At 40.3% G+C, this 19,542-nt stretch overlaps 2 protein-coding genes across 2 annotated transcripts in view; both read right to left on the bottom strand.

Annotated features, from left to right (window-relative positions):
- Window positions 1–3,590: 3,590 nt before the first annotated feature.
- herpud1 (homocysteine-inducible, endoplasmic reticulum stress-inducible, ubiquitin-like domain member 1) lies at window positions 3,591–10,415 on the bottom strand. Its single transcript, XM_024264253.2, has 8 exons — window positions 10,100–10,415; window positions 8,029–8,106; window positions 7,479–7,550; window positions 7,056–7,207; window positions 6,844–6,954; window positions 6,408–6,773; window positions 4,503–4,581; window positions 3,591–4,415 (listed from the first exon to the last, which is right to left on the bottom strand). The coding sequence occupies exons 1-8, from the start codon at window positions 10,250–10,252 to the stop codon at window positions 4,233–4,235; spliced, it is 1,194 nt and encodes a 397-aa protein (XP_024120021.1). The 5' UTR covers window positions 10,253–10,415; the 3' UTR covers window positions 3,591–4,232.
- A 770-nt stretch (window positions 10,416–11,185) lies between these two features.
- The window catches only part of slc12a3 (solute carrier family 12 member 3), a 16,665-nt gene continuing 8,308 nt past the window's right edge, over window positions 11,186–19,542 (bottom strand). The window contains exons 13-26 of the mRNA XM_024264251.1: window positions 19,151–19,252; window positions 17,649–17,804; window positions 17,478–17,577; window positions 16,232–16,343; window positions 16,027–16,155; window positions 15,110–15,216; window positions 14,952–15,034; window positions 14,803–14,880; window positions 14,628–14,726; window positions 14,438–14,549; window positions 13,731–13,817; window positions 12,252–12,390; window positions 12,114–12,181; window positions 11,186–12,038 (exon numbers count right to left, since the gene is read on the bottom strand). Of these exons, the coding sequence (XP_024120019.1) occupies window positions 11,897–12,038; window positions 12,114–12,181; window positions 12,252–12,390; window positions 13,731–13,817; window positions 14,438–14,549; window positions 14,628–14,726; window positions 14,803–14,880; window positions 14,952–15,034; window positions 15,110–15,216; window positions 16,027–16,155; window positions 16,232–16,343; window positions 17,478–17,577; window positions 17,649–17,804; window positions 19,151–19,252 (1,514 nt within the window). The 3' untranslated portion in view covers window positions 11,186–11,896. The remainder of the gene's footprint in view (window positions 12,039–12,113; window positions 12,182–12,251; window positions 12,391–13,730; window positions 13,818–14,437; window positions 14,550–14,627; window positions 14,727–14,802; window positions 14,881–14,951; window positions 15,035–15,109; window positions 15,217–16,026; window positions 16,156–16,231; window positions 16,344–17,477; window positions 17,578–17,648; window positions 17,805–19,150; window positions 19,253–19,542) is intronic.

Below are 19,542 nucleotides of genomic sequence, written 5' to 3'. Positions count from 1 at the left end.
ACTTCTGATAAATCTATCTCTGAATTTTAGATATAAAGTCATGGATGGCAGAAAACTTCCTTCAGCTCAACCAGGACAAAACAGAAGTTTTAATCATCGGTCCTGAAGACAAGAGAGAGAGAATTTTACCCAAACTCAGTAATTTTAAAATTTCTCAATGTGTGAGAAATTTGGGCGTAGTTTTTGACTCTGAGCTGAATTTTATTCCACACATTAAAAATGTCGTTAAGACAGGATTTTATCATCTTAAAAATATCGCCAGAGTCCGCCCATTCCTCTGTCTTGCCAGCACAGAGGTGCTGATGCATGCTTTTATTTTTAGTCGTTTAGATTACTGTAATGCCCTGCTCTCTAGCTTACCTCAAAAGTCTCTGTCAAATCTACAACTTCTTCAGAACTCAGCGGCACGAGTTCTGACGAGGACCAGGGGGCGGGAACACATTACTCCAGTTTTAAAATCGCTGCATTGGCTCCCTGTGCGTTTCAGGATTGATTTTAAAGTTCTCCAAATGTTTTTACGGTCTTGGGCCTTCTTATTTAAGTGATTTGCTTTTAAGATATGAACCCTCGCGGACCCTAGGTCCTCCGGCACCGGCCTCTTAGTTGTTCCTAAGGTGAGGACCAAAACTCATGGTGAAGCTTCGTTTCATCATTACGGTCCTCGCCTCTGGAACAGCCTGCCAGAGAGCCCCAGAGCCGCAGAGACCATAGAGGTTTTTAAGAAGAGGCTCAAGACTCACCTTTTTAATCTAGCTTTTACCTGACCTTTTGATGGTTTTGAATTACGTATTTTCTTTTTATTACTATTTATCTTATTTATTATTTAATTTTGACTTTTATGTGAATCAAATTTTTTATAATTTATATTATTTTAGTCTATTAACTCTGCTCTTACTATTATTATATTCACATTATTTAATTGTTTGTTTTAATTGTTTTAAACGATTTTATTTATTTTATATATTTTAAAAACTCCAGTGTTTCCTCACGGGGATCCTCTGTTCCAGGGTTCCTTCTGCTAGTGTGCCATTGTTGCGGTGCCTGTTCTCATTGGGGCGGCTGGGGCCCTGCTCTGTAGAGTGGGCCCTGTGCTGCCATATGCTGGACGGGCGCTGCGGCGGTGGCCTCTGTGGTCAGACTGGGCCTTGGATTAGATGGGTCCCCGTAATACTGTTTCCTCACAGCAGTACCAAGCCAGACTGCTTTCTCAGAGCTGCAGTTCTTAAGTCTTTGTTCAGTTCCTTTTTTTTTTTTTTTTTTTCTGAGGGGGGGAGAAGCTGGGGAAGGGAGGGGTACCCATTCTGTTTAAATGTCCTTTTCTCCTTTTGTGTATTTGCTTTTTAACACACTGTATTTTTAATGTATTTTATTTGATTTTATGATAAGCGCTTTGAGCTTATGTAGAATGAAAGGCGCTATATAAATTAATAAAGTTTGAAGTTTGAAGAAACACTTCATTTGTTTGAAGGATCTGGTGCCCACAGAGCTGTCAAGCTACACTTATCTGTGGATTTGTCCACTAAGTCATTCAGAGAAAGGTTAAACAAGTTTCAATGACCCACTCCAATGTTTTTAACACGTACTTGTGGGATGTCTCTGGTGATGGAGGGCACATTTAAATAGATTAAGCTCAAAATTGTATTTTTTCATTCAAATCATTGTGGATCAGGAGCAGATGAAAAATGCTGTTTGAAAAAGAGCTTATTTGCCATCTAAAAAATCCACTGGGTGGGACACAAGCCCCCTGCTCCAAGCTCTTAGCAAAGGAAAGGGGAAGTGGGGCGGAGTTGCTCCACGACAATGGTTCCATCCAAGACTCCGAGGCTAATTTCCAATTAACTCCTGCCGCTCTCCAGATACTATGTCCTAGAAAAAGAAACAGGTTTTTCTGATTTTCATAAAAATTGCATAATAATAGATTTTTTCAAATGACTGGAAACGTGTTTCATCTGTCAGAGTCAGAGAGGTCCAAAAAATGAAAAGATTAAAAATGTTCTGGTATAAATCACATTAAACAACACATTTTAAATGATTCTCAAAGCTTTTTTAACATATCAATAACCCACAGCTTTTTAAAGAGGAAACACATCTGCAAAATAAATTCCTATTTTTCGAATTATATGATTTAAAAGTGAATCTAAAAGTGAAACTAAGCTTAGTTCCCTTTATACTATGTGAGGTACCTCCTTCAGAAGTTAGGGAAGAGAAGTTCTAGACCTAACATTTAGTTTCTTCTGCTCTTTCTTATTGTTTTGAGATGCAGATGTTATTTCTTCTGAAACCAGCTCACCTCCCAGCAGCTTTGCTGAACAGAAGAACACAAGGAACAACACAAGGAACAACACAAGGAACAACACAAGGAACACAGGAATCATAGCCTGTCACTTTATCACTTTATTTTAAAGTCACACTCTGATCATCTTTTAAACTATTTTCAAAATGTTCCCAGTGGTCTCTTAATTCTAATAAAAAAGTTAGGTTTGAGACCTTTGTTCTCCGCATTTGACCCCCTGGGGGAGGGGTGAGCTGCAGACACTGTTGCGCTCGGGAACAATTTGCTGGTTTAACGCCTCAATCCCACCCCTTAATGCTGAGTGTTAAGCAGGGAGGGACTGGGTCCCATTTTTAGTCTTTGGTATGACTCAACTGGGATTTGAACTCAAGAACGACCAGTATCAGGGTGGACACTCTACCACAGCTTTTTAGCCAAAACATTAAAAACAATCAGAATCAGAATCAGAAAACTTTATTGGTCCCAGAGGGCAATTCATTTGTAGTAAAATGTAAAAAGTCGTTTTCCAGGACACTGCAGATGTTGTGGAAGTATGGCTGGGCGATATGGAATTTTTATATCACAATATTTTTTTCATATTGGGTGATATCAATATTTATCATGATATAAACCAAATAACTATATTTGTCAAATTTTAACGCTCTGAGGCTCAAAAAAATGTGTAATCATCAGCTGGTCGTTTAGATTTAAATTTTTATTTCCTATTTTCATAAATAAAATAGACTACTAATCGGTTTGATCAGTTCCACTTAAAATCAATTCTACAAATACATTCTAATGTTTTCAGGTTTCACAGAACATACGTAAAATTACTGTATGACCCAATTTTACGCAGTAATACCTCAGGGGGTTTACTTTTTCTTGATTTTTTATAAAGAAAATTCAATCGTGTAAAAGTAGCCTAATTTATAAATTGGAATGAACATTTTTCTTTTGCCATCTGACTGTAAACTCAATTTGAAATGTGCTGAGAGAACAAGAAGAGACATTTACCAGAGATTTCCTAATTATGCCTCCAAAATATTAATATCTTTTATTTTAAATCATAAAAATTTAGACTATTGCTATTATATATCATTGACAATTTGTCTGGAATGCTCTCACAACACACTGAGGCGGGGGGTTCAGAACAAAATCTGACACCGGTTACAGTTTTTCGTGTATCACCTGTTGCTAATGGACGATAGGGTTGCTGTTTGACCATAAAAACTCATTATTTCTCTCCATGTGTCAGCTCCGCCTCCCAGAGCTCAGAGCTCCTCCCTTCACATTCAGACGAGTGAAAACACAGCAGGGATCTTTTATCTAGAAAACTTTTATTGCAGCTTGTCCTCGTACATCACTGGAAAATCTCTGACATTAAAATGTTTACCATAATTCTACAATTTTGAAAAACCTATTTTCATATTTAGAAGCGATAAAAATTAAAACTCTGCAGAAACTTTTAAAACAAGTCATTCTAATGAAGAGGAAGTTAGCATCAAAGCCTGTTAAAGTGCTTAGTGTGGAAAATATTTACAGTGTTTTACAGCTTCATTTGGCAGATAAGACTCCTTCTGCAGCCTGCAGAGGAGTCACATGACAGGTCACATGACAGGTCACATGATCGTGAGTTCAAACACGTTTCTGCCTTTGGTTGAATAACGAGAGATCTTCCTATAGCAGCTCGTGTGGAAACCCTGGGTCTGATCTGTGGATTCTTCAGCGTCCTGATCCGTGTTGGTCCGTGCACGCTCCACCAGTCTGTGGGCAGAACACGTGCACAGTGGCTCGAGCCCCAGAGCTCCATGTCGCTGCCGTCTGCAGCTCAACTGTCAAATGCAGGAGGCGATGAGGGACCCCACCGGAGGGCCCGCCGTCCCCCAGCAGCCGTTTCCTCTCAGCCCGATGATCCTCAGCTCCCGCCTCCAGCAGAAGCTCCAGAAGGATAAAGAGTGCATCAGTGGGCCATCTCCTGAGGAACCTCAGGTATGAGGGAGGAGAAGAACCCTTTGAAGAAGACCCAGGCCGTCCACATGATGGACACTCTGTGAGGAGGCACCAACACCGCTGTCATGGAGCTGGCCCCCTCTGGCCCCTCAGCTGCAGGCTCCTCCCCCTGGCCGCCAGCTGCTTCACCCGCCTGATAAAGGAATGGACAGAGTTTCAGCTCCCTCTGATGCTGCTCAGGACAAACTTCTCTGCTGCAGAAACAGGCTGTTGTTCTCACCAGATCTGGAGGAGGGTTCCTGTCCGGGTTCTGCTGGACCTGCACTCGCCTCCGGAAGGGAAACCAGCCTGCCGTGTGTCTGTGGAATGCAATGGTGAATGATCAGAACATTTTAGACACTGCAGAGGTTCAACAGCAGGGGTGTCAAACATACGGCCCAGTCATGAAGAGGAAAAAATATAGGGATGTTGAGGGGAAAAAAGAAAGTTTTTAGCACATTCCTGTGGTGAATTATGGTTTAACACCTGAGGCGTCATCTGTGACGCTTAAACACAAAAATCTTTAACATACTGTAACTTTTCAACAGTTAACACGATCAATGTAATTCCAGCAGATTCTGAAGGAGAAAAGCGGCGTGAAAGTTACAGTAAATCAAAAAACAAACACTGGAGCTGTGGTGTTAAAGGGTTAAAGACATGGACACAATGCGCCACTAGGGGGAGCAAAGGAGACACAAGACCAGAATAACAAGAGATCAAGAAATAAACAATAAAAATGTACAATAGGTGATTAGGCTACTAGGTTGGTTTAGGGATTTTGTTTCCATTGTAGAAATGAAAGAACACAGTTACAGATAACAAGCTGACCATAGATTATTTTGATATTATGTTCATGGTCCGACCCACTCGTATGGGGTCAAACCAGGATCAGCTTAAAGTGAACGAAAAAACAGATTGAAAACTTGAAAAATAGACATTGTAACTGTGAAAAAAGACATTCTAAATTTGGAGAAAAAAAAAAAAAAAGTTGGGAAATTTTGAAAAAAAAAGGCTGAAAACTAAAAATAAATATTGAAAAAAAATCTGAAAACTTGAATTAAAAAAAAACTATAAATGTAAAAATTAACTATTAAAAAAATAAATTGTCCATTAGTAAAAGCTTTTGTTTTGCATTTTCATTTTTCTTGCTTTTCTGCATCTTCACTTTCAGTTTCAATTTTGATTTTCCAGTTTTCACTGCTGTTTTACATTTATACTTTTTTTTATTTGATTTTTCTGTATTTTGTTTTCAAATTCTCAAGATTTATTTCAATTTTTCATTTTTTTTAATTTTGAAAAAAACATTTTTAATTTTTTTTTTTTTTTTCTTTCATCTGAACTCAACAACAACCTACAAATCCACAAAAATCAATAGTGACTCAAACCTAAACGCATTTTCTGCACTATGAGGCGCACTTAAAAGCCTAAGCTTTTCTCAAAAAATTGACTGTGTGTCTAATAATCTGGTGCACCTTTTGAGTGCATCAAGTTTCAAAATCTGTAAAATATTCTAGAGTAACTTTGGGAAGTCTCCGCTCGATTGACAGACCATTTTTCGCAGACACAGGAGCGGCGAGCGCACGGATGGTCACGCTGTCCAGATTTTGAGGGACAAGACAGTGAGATGTGTGTGTTTAAGAGAATTACAGCTGTTTAATTCAAACACCAAAGATGTTTTGTGGGAGAAGATTGATTAAAAAAAAATAGAGTGGTTTGTTAACTAGTGGAATAAAGTTTAACTAAACTTCATTTTTTGTGTTGCAAAAGTATCAGATCAGGACTTAATATTGGCAAGTCCTCAACATCAAATGACTTGGAGTCGGATCAGAGCCAGAAAGGCTTAAACAGAACATCCCACCATGAAGACAAATTCAATGACTCGACTTTATTTGTCTTAAATGAGGAAAACAAACCTGTTGTTTTTTAGATTATTTCTTGAGTGGCCCTACTTTTCTTTTTAATGCTGTTAACTTTATGAAGCTGAACATATCTTCAATTAATAAAGATTATTGTTTTACTATTACTTAAAATATATATATATATTTTTTGGATCTCAAATGTTGAAAAAATGGATTTGAACTCGGTTTGAGGAACAGAGATGAGGTTGTGTGGATGTTTCTGCTGGTGGGAGGAGCTTGTTACTCACAGGTACATGAGCAGCAGCGTGCTGGTCACCAGCAGGAAGCGGCTCAGGCTGGAGTTGAAGTAGACGATCACCAGCAGAACCCCCAGCCTGGCTGCAGAGTACAGATGGTCCAGCCAGTCGCGCTCCACCCCGTCCTCGTCCTCCACCACGGCGCCCCCCTGCGCGTTCATCCGCATGTTCTGGTTGGCCTCCCCGGCATTGATGAAGCCCGCGTCCTGCACGGGGTTCTGATTGGCCGGCAGGTTGTCGATGGGGTTCTGGTTGGCCAGCGGAGGCGGGACAGGAACTTGGTGGGCGGGGACAGGAGGGTAGGGGCTGACGGCGGTCAGAGACGAGGAGGAGCCGGCTGCTGCCAGAGCTGCGTGGCTGAAGACGGACAGTCACGTCAGAACTTTGAACCGCCAAAGAACGGCGGAGCTTCAGAGAGGACACTCACTACTGCATGTAGTACTGGCGGGCGTAGACGTGCTGCAGCCACAGCAGCTGCTGGGGGCTGTACAGGGAGAACGCTGGGAAGGTGGGCGGGGTCACCTGGGGGGCCTCAGACCTGCAGGAGAACAGAGAAGTCAGTCTGCTGCTGTTCTCCAATCAGAGATGCCTTGTTTTAAATGAAGCTGAATAGATGAGGGTCTTTTCTGGCCGGCTCACCATGCAGCGGCTCCTGGGGAAGACGGCGGGGGCGCAGCAGCTGTGGGGGGAGACGTCTGCCTCCTCTGCCTCAGCTCGGGCGCGCTGGAGGTCTGGACAGAGGCCGAGGCCGGCATGGGAGAGGCAGCAGGTGGCTGATGGGAGTCTGTGGTCTGCAGAGGAAAGCAGCGCATCAGTGGAAATGCTCTGCTGCACATTCGTTTGTCAGAAGAAGACCGGCATCTGGTTTCACACAGAAGTGGAACTTATGCAAATGAGGTTCGGTCCTCAGAGAGGAGCAGGAGGAAACCTGCAGCTGCTCTTTGCTACGCAGAAATGTTTAGAGCACAGCATAAAACCAGTGAAGCAGTGAAGATAAAAACTCCTCCTCAAATAGGAGTCTGTAAGCTGCGTTCAAGAGAGCTCAGGTCAGCAGAAACTCACCTTAGGCGGAGCTCCAGGTGGGGGTGGACTCCTCACTGTGCAGACCAGGTGCAGCGTGGGAACAATGTCAGCCTGTGAACAGGAAATATGTAATTTTCCAGAAGCTTCCGAGTGGTTTTAATGAAACTTTTAGGTCATGTTTGATTTTTTTGTTGTTGTTTGATTTGAATTTTTAACATTAATTTATCCAGACCCATTTTGGATAATCTTTTTTAGTAACCCTTTCATCATTATTATTATTTTAGTTTTCTTGCTAATTTACCGGGACAACAGATTATTTTTATATCTAATCAAACATCTGTATTATTGTAAGAACCAAACAGAAAAACGTTGAGCAGATCAAGTTCAATCCAAACACCCCCATTCTAGTAAAGCATCTATCTGATCCTTTTCCATCCTGGATGGTATCAGCTCAGACTGGTTGAAGAGCCGCAGAACTTTGCATTTCCTCTTTAAACACCGACGCTGCCTGTGGCCGGCTGTCACATGTTCACCAGCAGCTCTCTGTTCTCCTTCTGCTCTTCTGTGTTTGGTGGCTTTTTTCAATCACCTGTTTGAAGAGATCCTTCAGGTGCAGATGGTCCGGCAGCAGCTTCCCAGCAAAGATCAGCCTCTGCTCACTCACAGCCTGAAGAACACAAAGTCACAGGTGTTGATTCAAACGTCGATTCCAGCAAGACTTCAGGCAGAAGACTCTGAGTAAAATCCTGTCGATGATTAGCTTTTGTTTGGTAGAAACACGTGTAGAAAATAGAAAAACCCACATCTGAACATTGAAAAAAACAACAAATCTTCCAACAACACATGGATGCAGAGTAACTTTCTACACCTAGACAGAGGTCAGTTTATTTGTAGAGCACCATCAATGGCACGTGCCAAAGTCAAGGCCCGGGGGCCGGATCTGGCCCTCCAGATCATTTTATTTTATTGTTATTAATGACCCGATGTTATCTTGTGCTTATTTCTAACTTGTATAATTTTGACAAAATGTATTTTTATGGAGAGTAAAATATTGAAAGTTATTTAAGGTTTAAGTTGATTTATTCCAGAATTACTTTCCTGCCTTTTTATTATTCATAATTATGTTAAAAGTTACGGTTTTAAAGTTTTCAAAATAGGCATTCTAAGATTTTTAGCTAATATTTCAGATACATGCTAGCTGTTTTGGCTAATTTAGACTTTTTTCAGTTTTTAGGCTATTTTAAAGTTTTGCTATTTTTTTAACTACATCATGCTAGTTGTTTTGGGTAGCCAAAGTTTTTTAGGCTAATTTGGAATTAAGCTAATATTTTAGCTGGCTATCAGCTTCAACATTTTTAACAATCAATTTCAGCATCTTCAGTGGCCAAATTCAGCATTCACACAGGTAATAGTTCATTATTATGTTAAAATTTTATAGTTTTAAAAATTGTTTATCCTGTTTGGCCCGCGACCTAAGATGCGTTTTGGATTTTGGCCTTTTGTGCGGTTGAGTTTGACACCCCTGTTCTAAGTGGAGACACCAGAAAAAAGAGGCAAACATTAAAATGGGTTATCAATATAATTAATTTTATTCATTAACTTGATTAGCCACATGTGAACCTCGGGCCATAGTTTGCCCACCCCTGCTTGAGATGAAATGGAACCTCTGCTGTAAAAAAAAAATGTCTCAGATTTGGGAGTAATCATGTCGTTCATGGAGGGAGAAGTGGTTGGAGTTGGCCGACTGCAGGTGTTTAGCTGGATACATTAACCAGCAACTTAGAGGTTTTGTGGTTTTCCTAAAAAATTCTGAAAATAGTGATTTTTTGACCCACAAGCAGCAGACGAGCCGTTTAGACGGTCGGCAGTGGAGCTGCAGAGGTTCAAATGCATTATGACACATGGATTCCTAAGATAAACTAAAGCCTTATTATTGTGGCATCACCATAAGACTTTAACCCTTTAACACCAGTGTTTATGTTCTTTGATTTACTATAACTTTCAACATAATTACAGTAGATTCTTGAGGCGCTTTTCTCCTTCAGAATCTACTGGAATTATGTTGATTGTGTTGTGATTTTTTTCCTCATAATTTTACAACTTTATTTTTTAACTTTTAATGGTGGCCATCATAAAAAAATATAGAAAATTACATAGAAAAAAAACTGTAAATGTCACAGAATGATTTGAATTGTTTCAACAGAAAAGCTGATCTGGACTACAAAGATGGTTCCTAAAAAGAGTGTAGGACATTCCAGAACACTGCGGGCTTCCCCCTCAAACAAGGGGGGGCAGCATTTTTGATCAGGGAGGGGTACACAGAGACACTACACAGCTAAAACTAACAACAAACATGACTCACAAAATGTTCTATAAAATTAGATTTAGACATTAGAGAACTCGAAATGAATCGTTTAAATTATTTTCCTGTCGTTTCCGGTTTCCTCTTGGTGTCACGAAATGGTGTCACATAAACAAACGCCCGGCACACCCTGTTGTTCACATCATGTGTTGTGTTTGACAAACCGGTTTCGGCTTTAATGCGGGTTACCGGGAACACTTAACCGAGTTATGTAACGCCCCGGGCCCGGGACCGCGCCGCGGGTGAGACGGCGGCTTCGTGTCGGTCCTCGTCAGAACCGGGCGGTCTCGGAACTCACCGGTCTCGTTGGGTAGACAGTCGACAAGTGGGTTTTCAGATCCCTGACGGTCCAGCTCAGACTGACACCGTCGACGGTTCGGTCCTCCTGAGCCTGGCTGGGGGTTTTGATGAGAAGACTGGTGGTCTTTTGTGGAGATCCCCTCACATCCATGTTGACTCGGTTCGCCGCTGGAATCTTTAATCTGTTTAGAAGACTCGAATAAGTCCTGCGAGTTTCCAGCCGCGAAGAAAAGACTCAGAAGAATGTCCGAGAACGGGACATCCGGGTCTTTACAGTGTTTGCAAACACACGGTGGAAGCTCCTGATTGGCTACAGCTTGCTCGTGCAGAGACGTGGAGGCTCGCGGAATCTTTAGCCTTTGAGCATGCGCCAAGAACGTCTAAACTCACGAAGATCGTGTGTTTGAAAAATATGAAAACAAAATGATTTTTAGAAAGTCAATAATGAGACACGTTTTAAGCTTCTGTAAAATAAATGATTTCATTTATAAATAAAAAATAAATGATTTCATTTATTTTAAACTACTATCTTTTCCTAAGCGTAGAACTCGATTTCCTGTAAAATACTGAGTTGATCACACGGGACACAGAGTGAGAACTCTGTTTTCTCATACGATCTTTGGTCAAAGTCACAAACTTTTGGATGTTTTTGTTAAACCAATGACATTGCATCAGTATCATTGCATCAGCTGTCAACCAAAAGATCATGCTGGAGTTTTCCAGCAACGTTGTACTCAAACAACTCCAGAGAGTTACGATGACATAAAAATATAGTTATATAAACATGTAATGTATAGCACTCAAATTTCATAATGCACAATAAAACTGATACATTAACGTTTGGTTTTAGCGAGATGATCCTGAAAAACGGATACAACATTTTCATCTTAAATGTAAAAAAATAAATATTGAGGATATGGACCCAACACCTGAATAAGTAATTACAACAAGGTAGGTGGCAAAAATCAGCATAATGGATGACATTTTCACACAAAAAAGAAGTTTAATGCTCCAGATTGTGCAGAACAAACCAACCAGAGCTTCTGCAGATCAAGCCTCAGTGAGAAAAACAACAGAGCCGTTAGAGGTCAGCAGTTAATCATTTATTGTATTATGTAAAATATATTGCATAACTTCAGTTTAAAGCTTAATGTTATCTAAAAATATCTATGATAGTATTTGGGTATAAGCTGAGCTAATTCAGAAATTCTTGCATTATAACAGTGTATTCTCGGATTGATAATGTATTACTACAATATGTATAAAGGTATAAAACAAACAGCGGCGTGTAAAATTAAAATACTGAATTTTTACAAATTTGATCTGATATATTTTTAAAATTCCTCCGACTTTTCTTCAATCATTGGTAAAGATATTGCACATTCATTCTTCTTTGCTTTGTTCTTCTATATTCAGCTGTTTATTTTTTCTCCCGTATTTCAGATAAATAACATAAACAAAGATAAAAAAAGGGGGAAAAAAAATAAAGATTCTTGTAACTTTATTTACAAAATTTCTGCCAGTGTTTAATCAAAAATGATCCCACTTATAAAAGTCATGCCTGTGAATATGGATACAAAAATGACTTTGCTCCAGGATTAATCACTATTTTCAAAAAGGTAGGATAAATCAGTAACTCTTCTTATCTTTTGAAAAGCTTTACAGTGCAGCATCACTCAGAAACAATCTGTGACAAACATAATTGAGCTATTAGATGCTGAAAAACAAATCAGGTAGCATTGATTGGCAGACCGTGTCGGGCTGCGTTGATGCAGCGGACTCTTGGAGACACGGTTTACTGGCAGTAGAAGGTGAGAACGCTCTCTTGGTTTCCTCTGACCAGGAGCACTGGAGGTCTGAGGTCCCGGGACAAGATGTCGAGCCACGCCAGGTACAGTGTGCTGGGACACACCCCTCTTCTCCCCACAGGCATGGTGCTGTCAGGAAACACATTAAGCTTGTAGGTAAAAAGCTCCACGTCTTAACTTGGTTCAAGTGCTTGAAGGCCTCACAGTATAATGAGAGCAGCCTCTCTGGAGTAGTCCAGCAGCACCTCGTTCAGGCGGATCTGTCGGAGAGACTGCAGAGAGAGACGTTTCACACCGGAGGAGGGGGAGGACTCACACGAGTGCTTTCAGACTGTGTCAAACCTTGGCCATGTTCTTCTCTAAGTCCTGGTCAGAGATCATCCAAGGTGCATCCTGCTGCCTCAGAAGCTCAGAGTCGCACTCTTGTTTGGGGTTTGAATCCAGCCTGAAGCTGCGGATCATGTTCTCAAACTGATGGACGCTGGACAGCAAACATACAGAAGTTACTCTGCTGCTTTCATCTCTTTTAGAATATCATTAATACTACTGCTGCAGTGGAGCTGTGAGTCCCAGCAGCCTTAAACTTGACTCAAATTTTCATATCAGCAGAATTCTGCAACTTTAGCTTGATCATAAACGTCCACATGAGGGGTTTATTTTATTTAGCAGGGGGCAGTGATGTCGGGGAGGAGCAACATTTATTTAACTCTACAAATACGCTGTGACCTCCAAAATATCAGCTGTTCAAACACGTGTTTGAACATATCAGCATGTTGGACCTCTGCTCAAATACAGCTTAGAGTTATCCAATGACTGTTTTAAACCAGGCCTGGGGATCGATGGTAATTTCCAGAAATGATTCAATTCCACAGCCTGGATCAATTCAATTCAGATTTTTTTCAATTCTTTCGATCCTCCCAATTTAATTTGATTCAATCCATTTTGAGTTTACAAAGTTTGCACATTTAGACACATTTGTTTAGAAATATATTAATCCTCTACTATATGTTTCTGGATATATTCATATTAATCTGATAAAGTTCATATACTGTCAAATCTATTAGTGAAATAATGAGATTGTTAAGATCATCCAGTATTACATTCTTTCTCAAAAAGAGAAGTTCTTACTAAAATGTTCAGATTTGTACCATTGTAAACATTGTTCTGCTTCTCCTGGAGGACGTTTCTGTTCGGAGCTTGTGCTATTCAAGCACACTTTTTTCAAGAAGAATAAGCAAAGAATGAGCAAAAAAACTGCGCTTGTAGACCACAATTTTTTTTAAATAGTAAGATGTTCATTTAGTCAGTAATGTATGTTTAGGTCGACCAAGCATTAACCGTCCTATGGGAAATTTCATTAAACGTTAGCATCAAGCTAGCGGACTTTAGCTTTATGTGCTATGGATCGGTGTCTATTTATTATAGATCGATTATTGATCTATTAAGCATAGATTGACTCAAATCTTATGTAAAACCTGATCATGGGAGTGGAGTGACATCGCTATCATGCAGTTTTCTGCTAACTTTCAGAGTTTTTACTGTAAAACTGGAGATTTTATGAAAGTCTTGATTAGGCAGTTTAAAGTCTTTCTTTTACATCTAACTAAATTATAAAGATACCTTTATCTATAAAACAAAAGAGAAAGATGTAAATGAACCAAATCCATTTCAACAATATCTCAGTCTTCTCTACAAAAACCATCCTCCTCCCTTCAGAACCCTCCAGAGAATGATCCTCTGATTCATGGTGGTGTGATGCCGTTCCAGATCATCTGCAACAGCAGCAGCACGGATCTTCCAGCCTCACAGTGGCGCTCTTACTTCATGGGCTGAGGACTCTGGTAGACATCTGGAAGAACTTCCACGTGTTGGAAACCCAGCCGGAACTTCTTGATCAGAGAAAGAACCCTAAAGAGACATGGAAGAGTTGTGCGTCAGAACAACGTTGATGACGTTTGCAAACTGCTGGATCATAGCATCCATTACGGACGAGAACATGAAAATAAACATTTTTATGAAGAGGTCTTTCAACATACAGCATAACTAAATATATAAGAGATGTGAAGGTAAATGCAAAATGAGGAGGAAACAGAAACTTTTCACTTCCTGTTTAAACTGGTAACAGGTGGCGCTTGTCTGACTTCTAACTTCTGTTAGCTGCAGGAAGGCGGAGGGGATTATTTAAATGTGATCATTCTTTTGCAGTTTATGTAATCATCAAAGCGGATCCAAAAGCAGAGTAGTTTTGGGCTCTGCACCCCTTTAGAAGCTAAACCGAGGAGCAGATAGAAAGGCGGCTCATCCACAGTCATCACTCTCCTAACACTCAAGTGGAGCGGCAGCTGAACCAGTCATTCCCTTGACTGTATAAGACAACTGGACTGAGTGACTGTGACGTCATCCATAGAAAATTGTTTACTTTCGGCTCCAACAAAAATGTTTACAGTTTTTGGACGGCGCCATGATGGAGCCCTGAAATGACTGGAACAATAACCTAAATCGTTTTTGTGAATATCTGTGGGGCTTACTCATTTCTCTGCTCCTCCTTCTTATCCGAGTCTCCGCCCACAAACACCCTGACCTTACACCTGGCCCAGCGCTTCCGGCGGGTCAGCAGGTAGGGCAGCAGCAGCGTCAGACCTGCAGGGGAAACTCAGAGGTGAGGAAAGCCGCTGAGATGCTGCAGATGACAGAGAGTGAAGGAGCGTGTGGTCAGACCTCCATCATCAGACAGCCAGTACACATCGATGGTCTTCTTTGCCTGACTCTTCTGAAACACAGTACTGGGCTGCGGCACGAGCTCTGCAATGTCTGGAGCTGCAAACATTCAATAAGAGGGTTCATTTTCATGGAGTTCATACAGTTTTTGTGAGTGTCTCCAGGCTGAACGTACTTGAAGAGCCTGCTTTGATGCTGGATTGGGCTGCGGTGGCGTTAAGACTTTCTGGTCCTCCGTCGAAACCCTGATTGACTGAAAGAACAAGAGTATTTCAGAGGGATTCCTCAGTTTCCCTGATCTGAAGTCAGAAAAAAAGAGCTTGCCATGTGATTGTGGAGGACAGGAGATGTCCAGGCCGTCTCTCATCCTCAGCACACACACGCCGTACTGCAGGTCGAAAGCATCACTGGAACAGAGAAGAGGACGCGGTGCTGTGATCGGTGCTCTAACGGCCGCTCACGAACAGTGGTAGAGCACTCACTGCAGGATGCTGATGTAGCTGTGAGCAGCCTGGGGGGACTCTGTGCGCCAGTCCTGTTTGAAGCCCATCACCAGGACGTTGGGCTTGATGCGGCCTAAACCTGCCCCCTGGTGGACAATCAGGAGAGAAACAGTTAGAGCCTGTCCTGAACACACAGCACCTTTAACCCTTTAACACCTGAGGTATCGTCGGTGACACTTAAACATGCTGTAAATTAACACAATCAACTGTGTGTTTGGTGTTTTCAACATGTTCTTGTGGGGTTCCTCTGATGATGGAAGACAAATGTGAAGAAATTCAATCTTAAAATAACATTTCTGAGTTTCTATTTATTTAATAATTTGTATATTAGAAGCAGGTGAAAAATGTTGTTTGAAAAAAAGCTAATTTAGAATGTAAAAAATACACAGGTGAAGTTAGTTGGATATTCAACAAATATTCGGGGGGTTTCTTCAATAGCTTTTAGGCCGTTTCACCAACGGATCTCAAAGTACTTTAGAATAATACCCCCAGATGAAGACTATGGGGCTCAGCACTTTGGATTTAATGCATTTTACTTTTTAAAAATATTTCATAGTGTAAAATTGTGTATTTTTCCTCATTAGCTTTGAGGCCATTTGCCCTATTGTCCCCAAACCGCTTCAGAATAACACTTCCAGATGAGGACTATCAAGTTCAACACTTTATATTGGATTTGAATGCATTTTACTTTTCAAAAGAATTTTACAGTGTAAAATTTTGTTTTTCTTCAATAGCTTTGAGGCCGTTTGACCTACTGACCTCAAACCACTTTAGAATTATACTCCCTGTTGAGGACTATCTGTTCAGGACCCCAAAGTTTTTTTTTCAATAAAATGCAGACTCAGACTGTGAATATCTCTGAGGTTATCACACGAGTCACCATTCAAGGCTCTGACCTGCAGCAGCATGTTCACGCCCCCCTGCAGCTCTCTCGCCACCACCCCTCTGTAGAAGGCCTTGACCTTCCTGCGGTTCAGCCAGGAGATGTGAGCGCTGCCGTCGGAGTCCGATGGAGAGGAAGAACCCTGGCAAAAGGGTGAGAAAGAACGCAGATGAGACGGGGAAAGAGCGCAAAGAGCGAGCAGTGAAAGCTGCACTCACGTCCACCACACTCCCACAGATCATCAGACTCAGGTCTTTGGTGAAGCAGTGAACCAAATCCACCAGAGCCGGGCGGCTGCTGGGCGGGCCGGTGAGTACCAAACACTGCGGCCTGCAAAAGTCACAAACGCTCAGCTTCTCCAGGAAGGGAAATGTTAAAGATATTAAAGCATCTATATTGACAAGATTATTTTAAAATCCTTAAAACAACCAATTTAAGGGCTCAAATTCTCTTTTACAAGAAAGAATTTAATCTCTCCTTTCCTGTCAAGATGTATGAAATCATTACATTACATTATTATAAAAACACTAAAACAATCACTCAATCACATAAGGAGCCAAAATCAAAGACACACCTTAGCATTATCTGCGATAATGCTGTTGTGAATGCTGTAAGCGGAATTTGGCCACTGAAGATGATAGTGCTGATAGCTGAAAACTCTGAAGTTGATAACTAAAATCTCTGAAGCTGATAGCTAAAAATGCTTAAGCTGATAATCAGCTAAGATATTAGCTGAATGAAAAATTGGCATAAAAAACTAAAAAAAAAAAGAAAAAAAACTGGGTTAGCCAAAGCTGCAGGCATGTAGCTGAAAAAATAGCTAAACTTCAAAATATCCTAAAAAACTTAAATAAGCCAAAAAAAAGCTAGCATGTAAATATTAGCCTAACTATAAAACAGCCTAAAAAACGTAATAAAAAAAGCCTAAATGAGCCAAAACAGCTAGCATGTAGCTAAAATATTATCTAAGCTCCATAATGGTCTAAAAAATCTTTGTAAATGCCAAAATAGTCCAAAAAGCTAGCAGAATGCCAATTTTTAAAACTTTAAAACTGTAACTTTCAAACAAAATGAGTAATAGAAAGGCAGGAATATTATTCCAGAATAAATCAACTTAAACCTTAAATAAATAACTACATTATATTACATTATAATATATATTTTACTCTCAATAAAAATGTTTTTCGGCAAAATCACACAAATAAAAAATAAGTGTAAGATAATATTAGGATATTTTTAAAAATAAAATAAAATGATCTGGAGGGCCGGATAGAATTATCTGGAGGGCCTGATCCGGCCCCCGGGCCTTGACTATGACAAATGTGCACTAAAACAACACACGTCAGGCTTGATCACATTCTACCAAAGATGAAATGTCTGTTAAACAGATTTAATTTTCTGTCTGAGCTGCTTCTTTTAGAAGTTTAGAGACATTCTGGTGTTCATCTGCAGCTGCTGTCTGACCTGTAGTTCTTGACGTGGTCTTCCACCAGGTTCAGGCCCACACAGTGGTTCAGAGCCATGTTGTAGGAGCTGGCCTGCACCGAGGAGCCCCAGTTCACGTCTGAAGACAGAGCAGGAATCAGCCGCGGCTCTGCGCCTGCGCCACAGCGTGGGACTGTGCAGAAAACTCACCTGGCTTCTTGTACAGCGTGTACCCCAAAAAGAACATGACCACACCGATGGCAATGATGGCCGCCCACCAGGTCAGCAGGAACATGATCACCACACAGACCACGGAGATCAGCAGAGACAGCCACTTACTGTAGAACCTGAAGGACGGACGCCAGCCTGCAGGCAGAGCACCAACACCGGGGTCACGACGCTGCAGCTTAGCTTACAAGCCTCACAATGACCACCTGAAGGCTGCTGGTTTTCTGACTGACTCTGTCCTGGCAGAATGGCAAACTCATCTGATCCAGGTAAAGCTGACAGGGATCTCAAAAATACCCAGAAACACCTACTATATCTGTATGTATTAAAATACGTTTTGCAAATTTATCATCATCTCTAAGGTCTCACACGGCGGGAAGAGTGTTAAATCTGCTTTTTCAAGAACTGTGTTCAACATTGGAGAATCTGTCCCATCATGAGATCATTTCAAGAACTCTTCATCAAGAACTGGGCAGTTCAAGTCAGCATGCAGACTTTAGAGCACCTCCATGTGTCAGAGGAAACACCTGAAACACCAGCCTGCTCCTCAGAGGAGATGAACGACACGACCTTCCTCTGCTTCCATCCATCAAACCTGAGCTTATAAAAACCCCTCTGCAGAATATGAGCAAGAAGAGCTTAAACATCTTTGAAAAAATAAAAACGTTCAAAAAGAGAATCAACATTTGCTGTTTTAGTGTCTCCTTTTCAAAATAAAAGAAGACAGAAATAATCTATTTCATAAAACAAAGATGGGGCTTGAAAAAAAACAGTGAAATATTTTTCAATTTACTCCCTTTTTGACTTTAAGGAATCATAAATGTCTTTGTACAATGGTGATGCATTAATGTTAGTTTCTCACCAAGGACAGAAAGTCATTGACAATGTAAAATGAAAAAAAAAAAAATTCAAAAAGATATAAAATTAAGTCTTGTACAGGTAGATTTCCTGCAATTGTTTACAGCTGAAAAACAGCTAAAAAAAAAACCAGAAAACATAGAAACTGAAACAACTGAAAAATGTTTCAGTCGCATTTTTCAGTTTCACATGAAGACTGAAAAAAGTCAGATGAAAATAATAAAACAAAATTGACATTAGCAAAATATGAACTTAAACACACACACATATACACACATTATATATATACATATACATATACACACACACACACAAACACATATATATATGTATATAATGTGTGTATATATGTGAATATATATTTGAACGGTCCCTGCAGTTGTTATACCTAAAAGTACATGAAGCTTTGAAATGTTAAAGTTTTGAAGCTTTTTAAGCTTTTCCCATCATTTTCTACTAACTCGGACAAGAAAGGTTAAAGTTTACTGAGTTTTTAAATATAAAAGTTAAATAAATATCTAATCTTCTTTTCCTCTTATTCCAGCAACAACCATCTTCTATCAAGTACAGATTTTTTGGAGTCATATTTGCTGCCTGAATCCAAACCCACAGCCGAGCGAATGTACCTGGGGAGTTGGTGATGGAGGCATGGAAGCAGCTGAAGTTGATCAAGGCGTAGGAGCACAGGTAGAAGTTGGAGATGATGGGAGCGATGGTGTTTAACTCAGCTGGCAGGAAATAAAGAGAAAGCGGGGTTACATTCATGAGTTTAGACCTTCTGGGTTAAAGATACATTTGAAGTCACACTTAATGTTGAACCAACACATTTTTTAAGATACATTCAAGAATTTAGTTTTCTTTTATGTTTTTCATGTTAACATACACAAATGTGTGCTAAAAGATATTTTTTACAAATAAGAAAGTTTATAATTTTTTAATTAAACATACAGGCAAACTAAATTCAAACTATTAAATGAGTATGAACTTTCACTGTTTTTTTTTTGCTTCTTTGATATGT

The sequence above is a fragment of the Oryzias melastigma genome, linkage group LG2 (genome assembly GCF_002922805.2).
Source record: "Oryzias melastigma strain HK-1 linkage group LG2, ASM292280v2, whole genome shotgun sequence".
Classification (NCBI taxonomy): domain Eukaryota; kingdom Metazoa; phylum Chordata; class Actinopteri; order Beloniformes; family Adrianichthyidae; genus Oryzias; species Oryzias melastigma.
The sequence above is the reverse complement of the archived record's forward strand: the minus strand, read 5'-3'. Positions and strand labels throughout refer to the sequence as shown.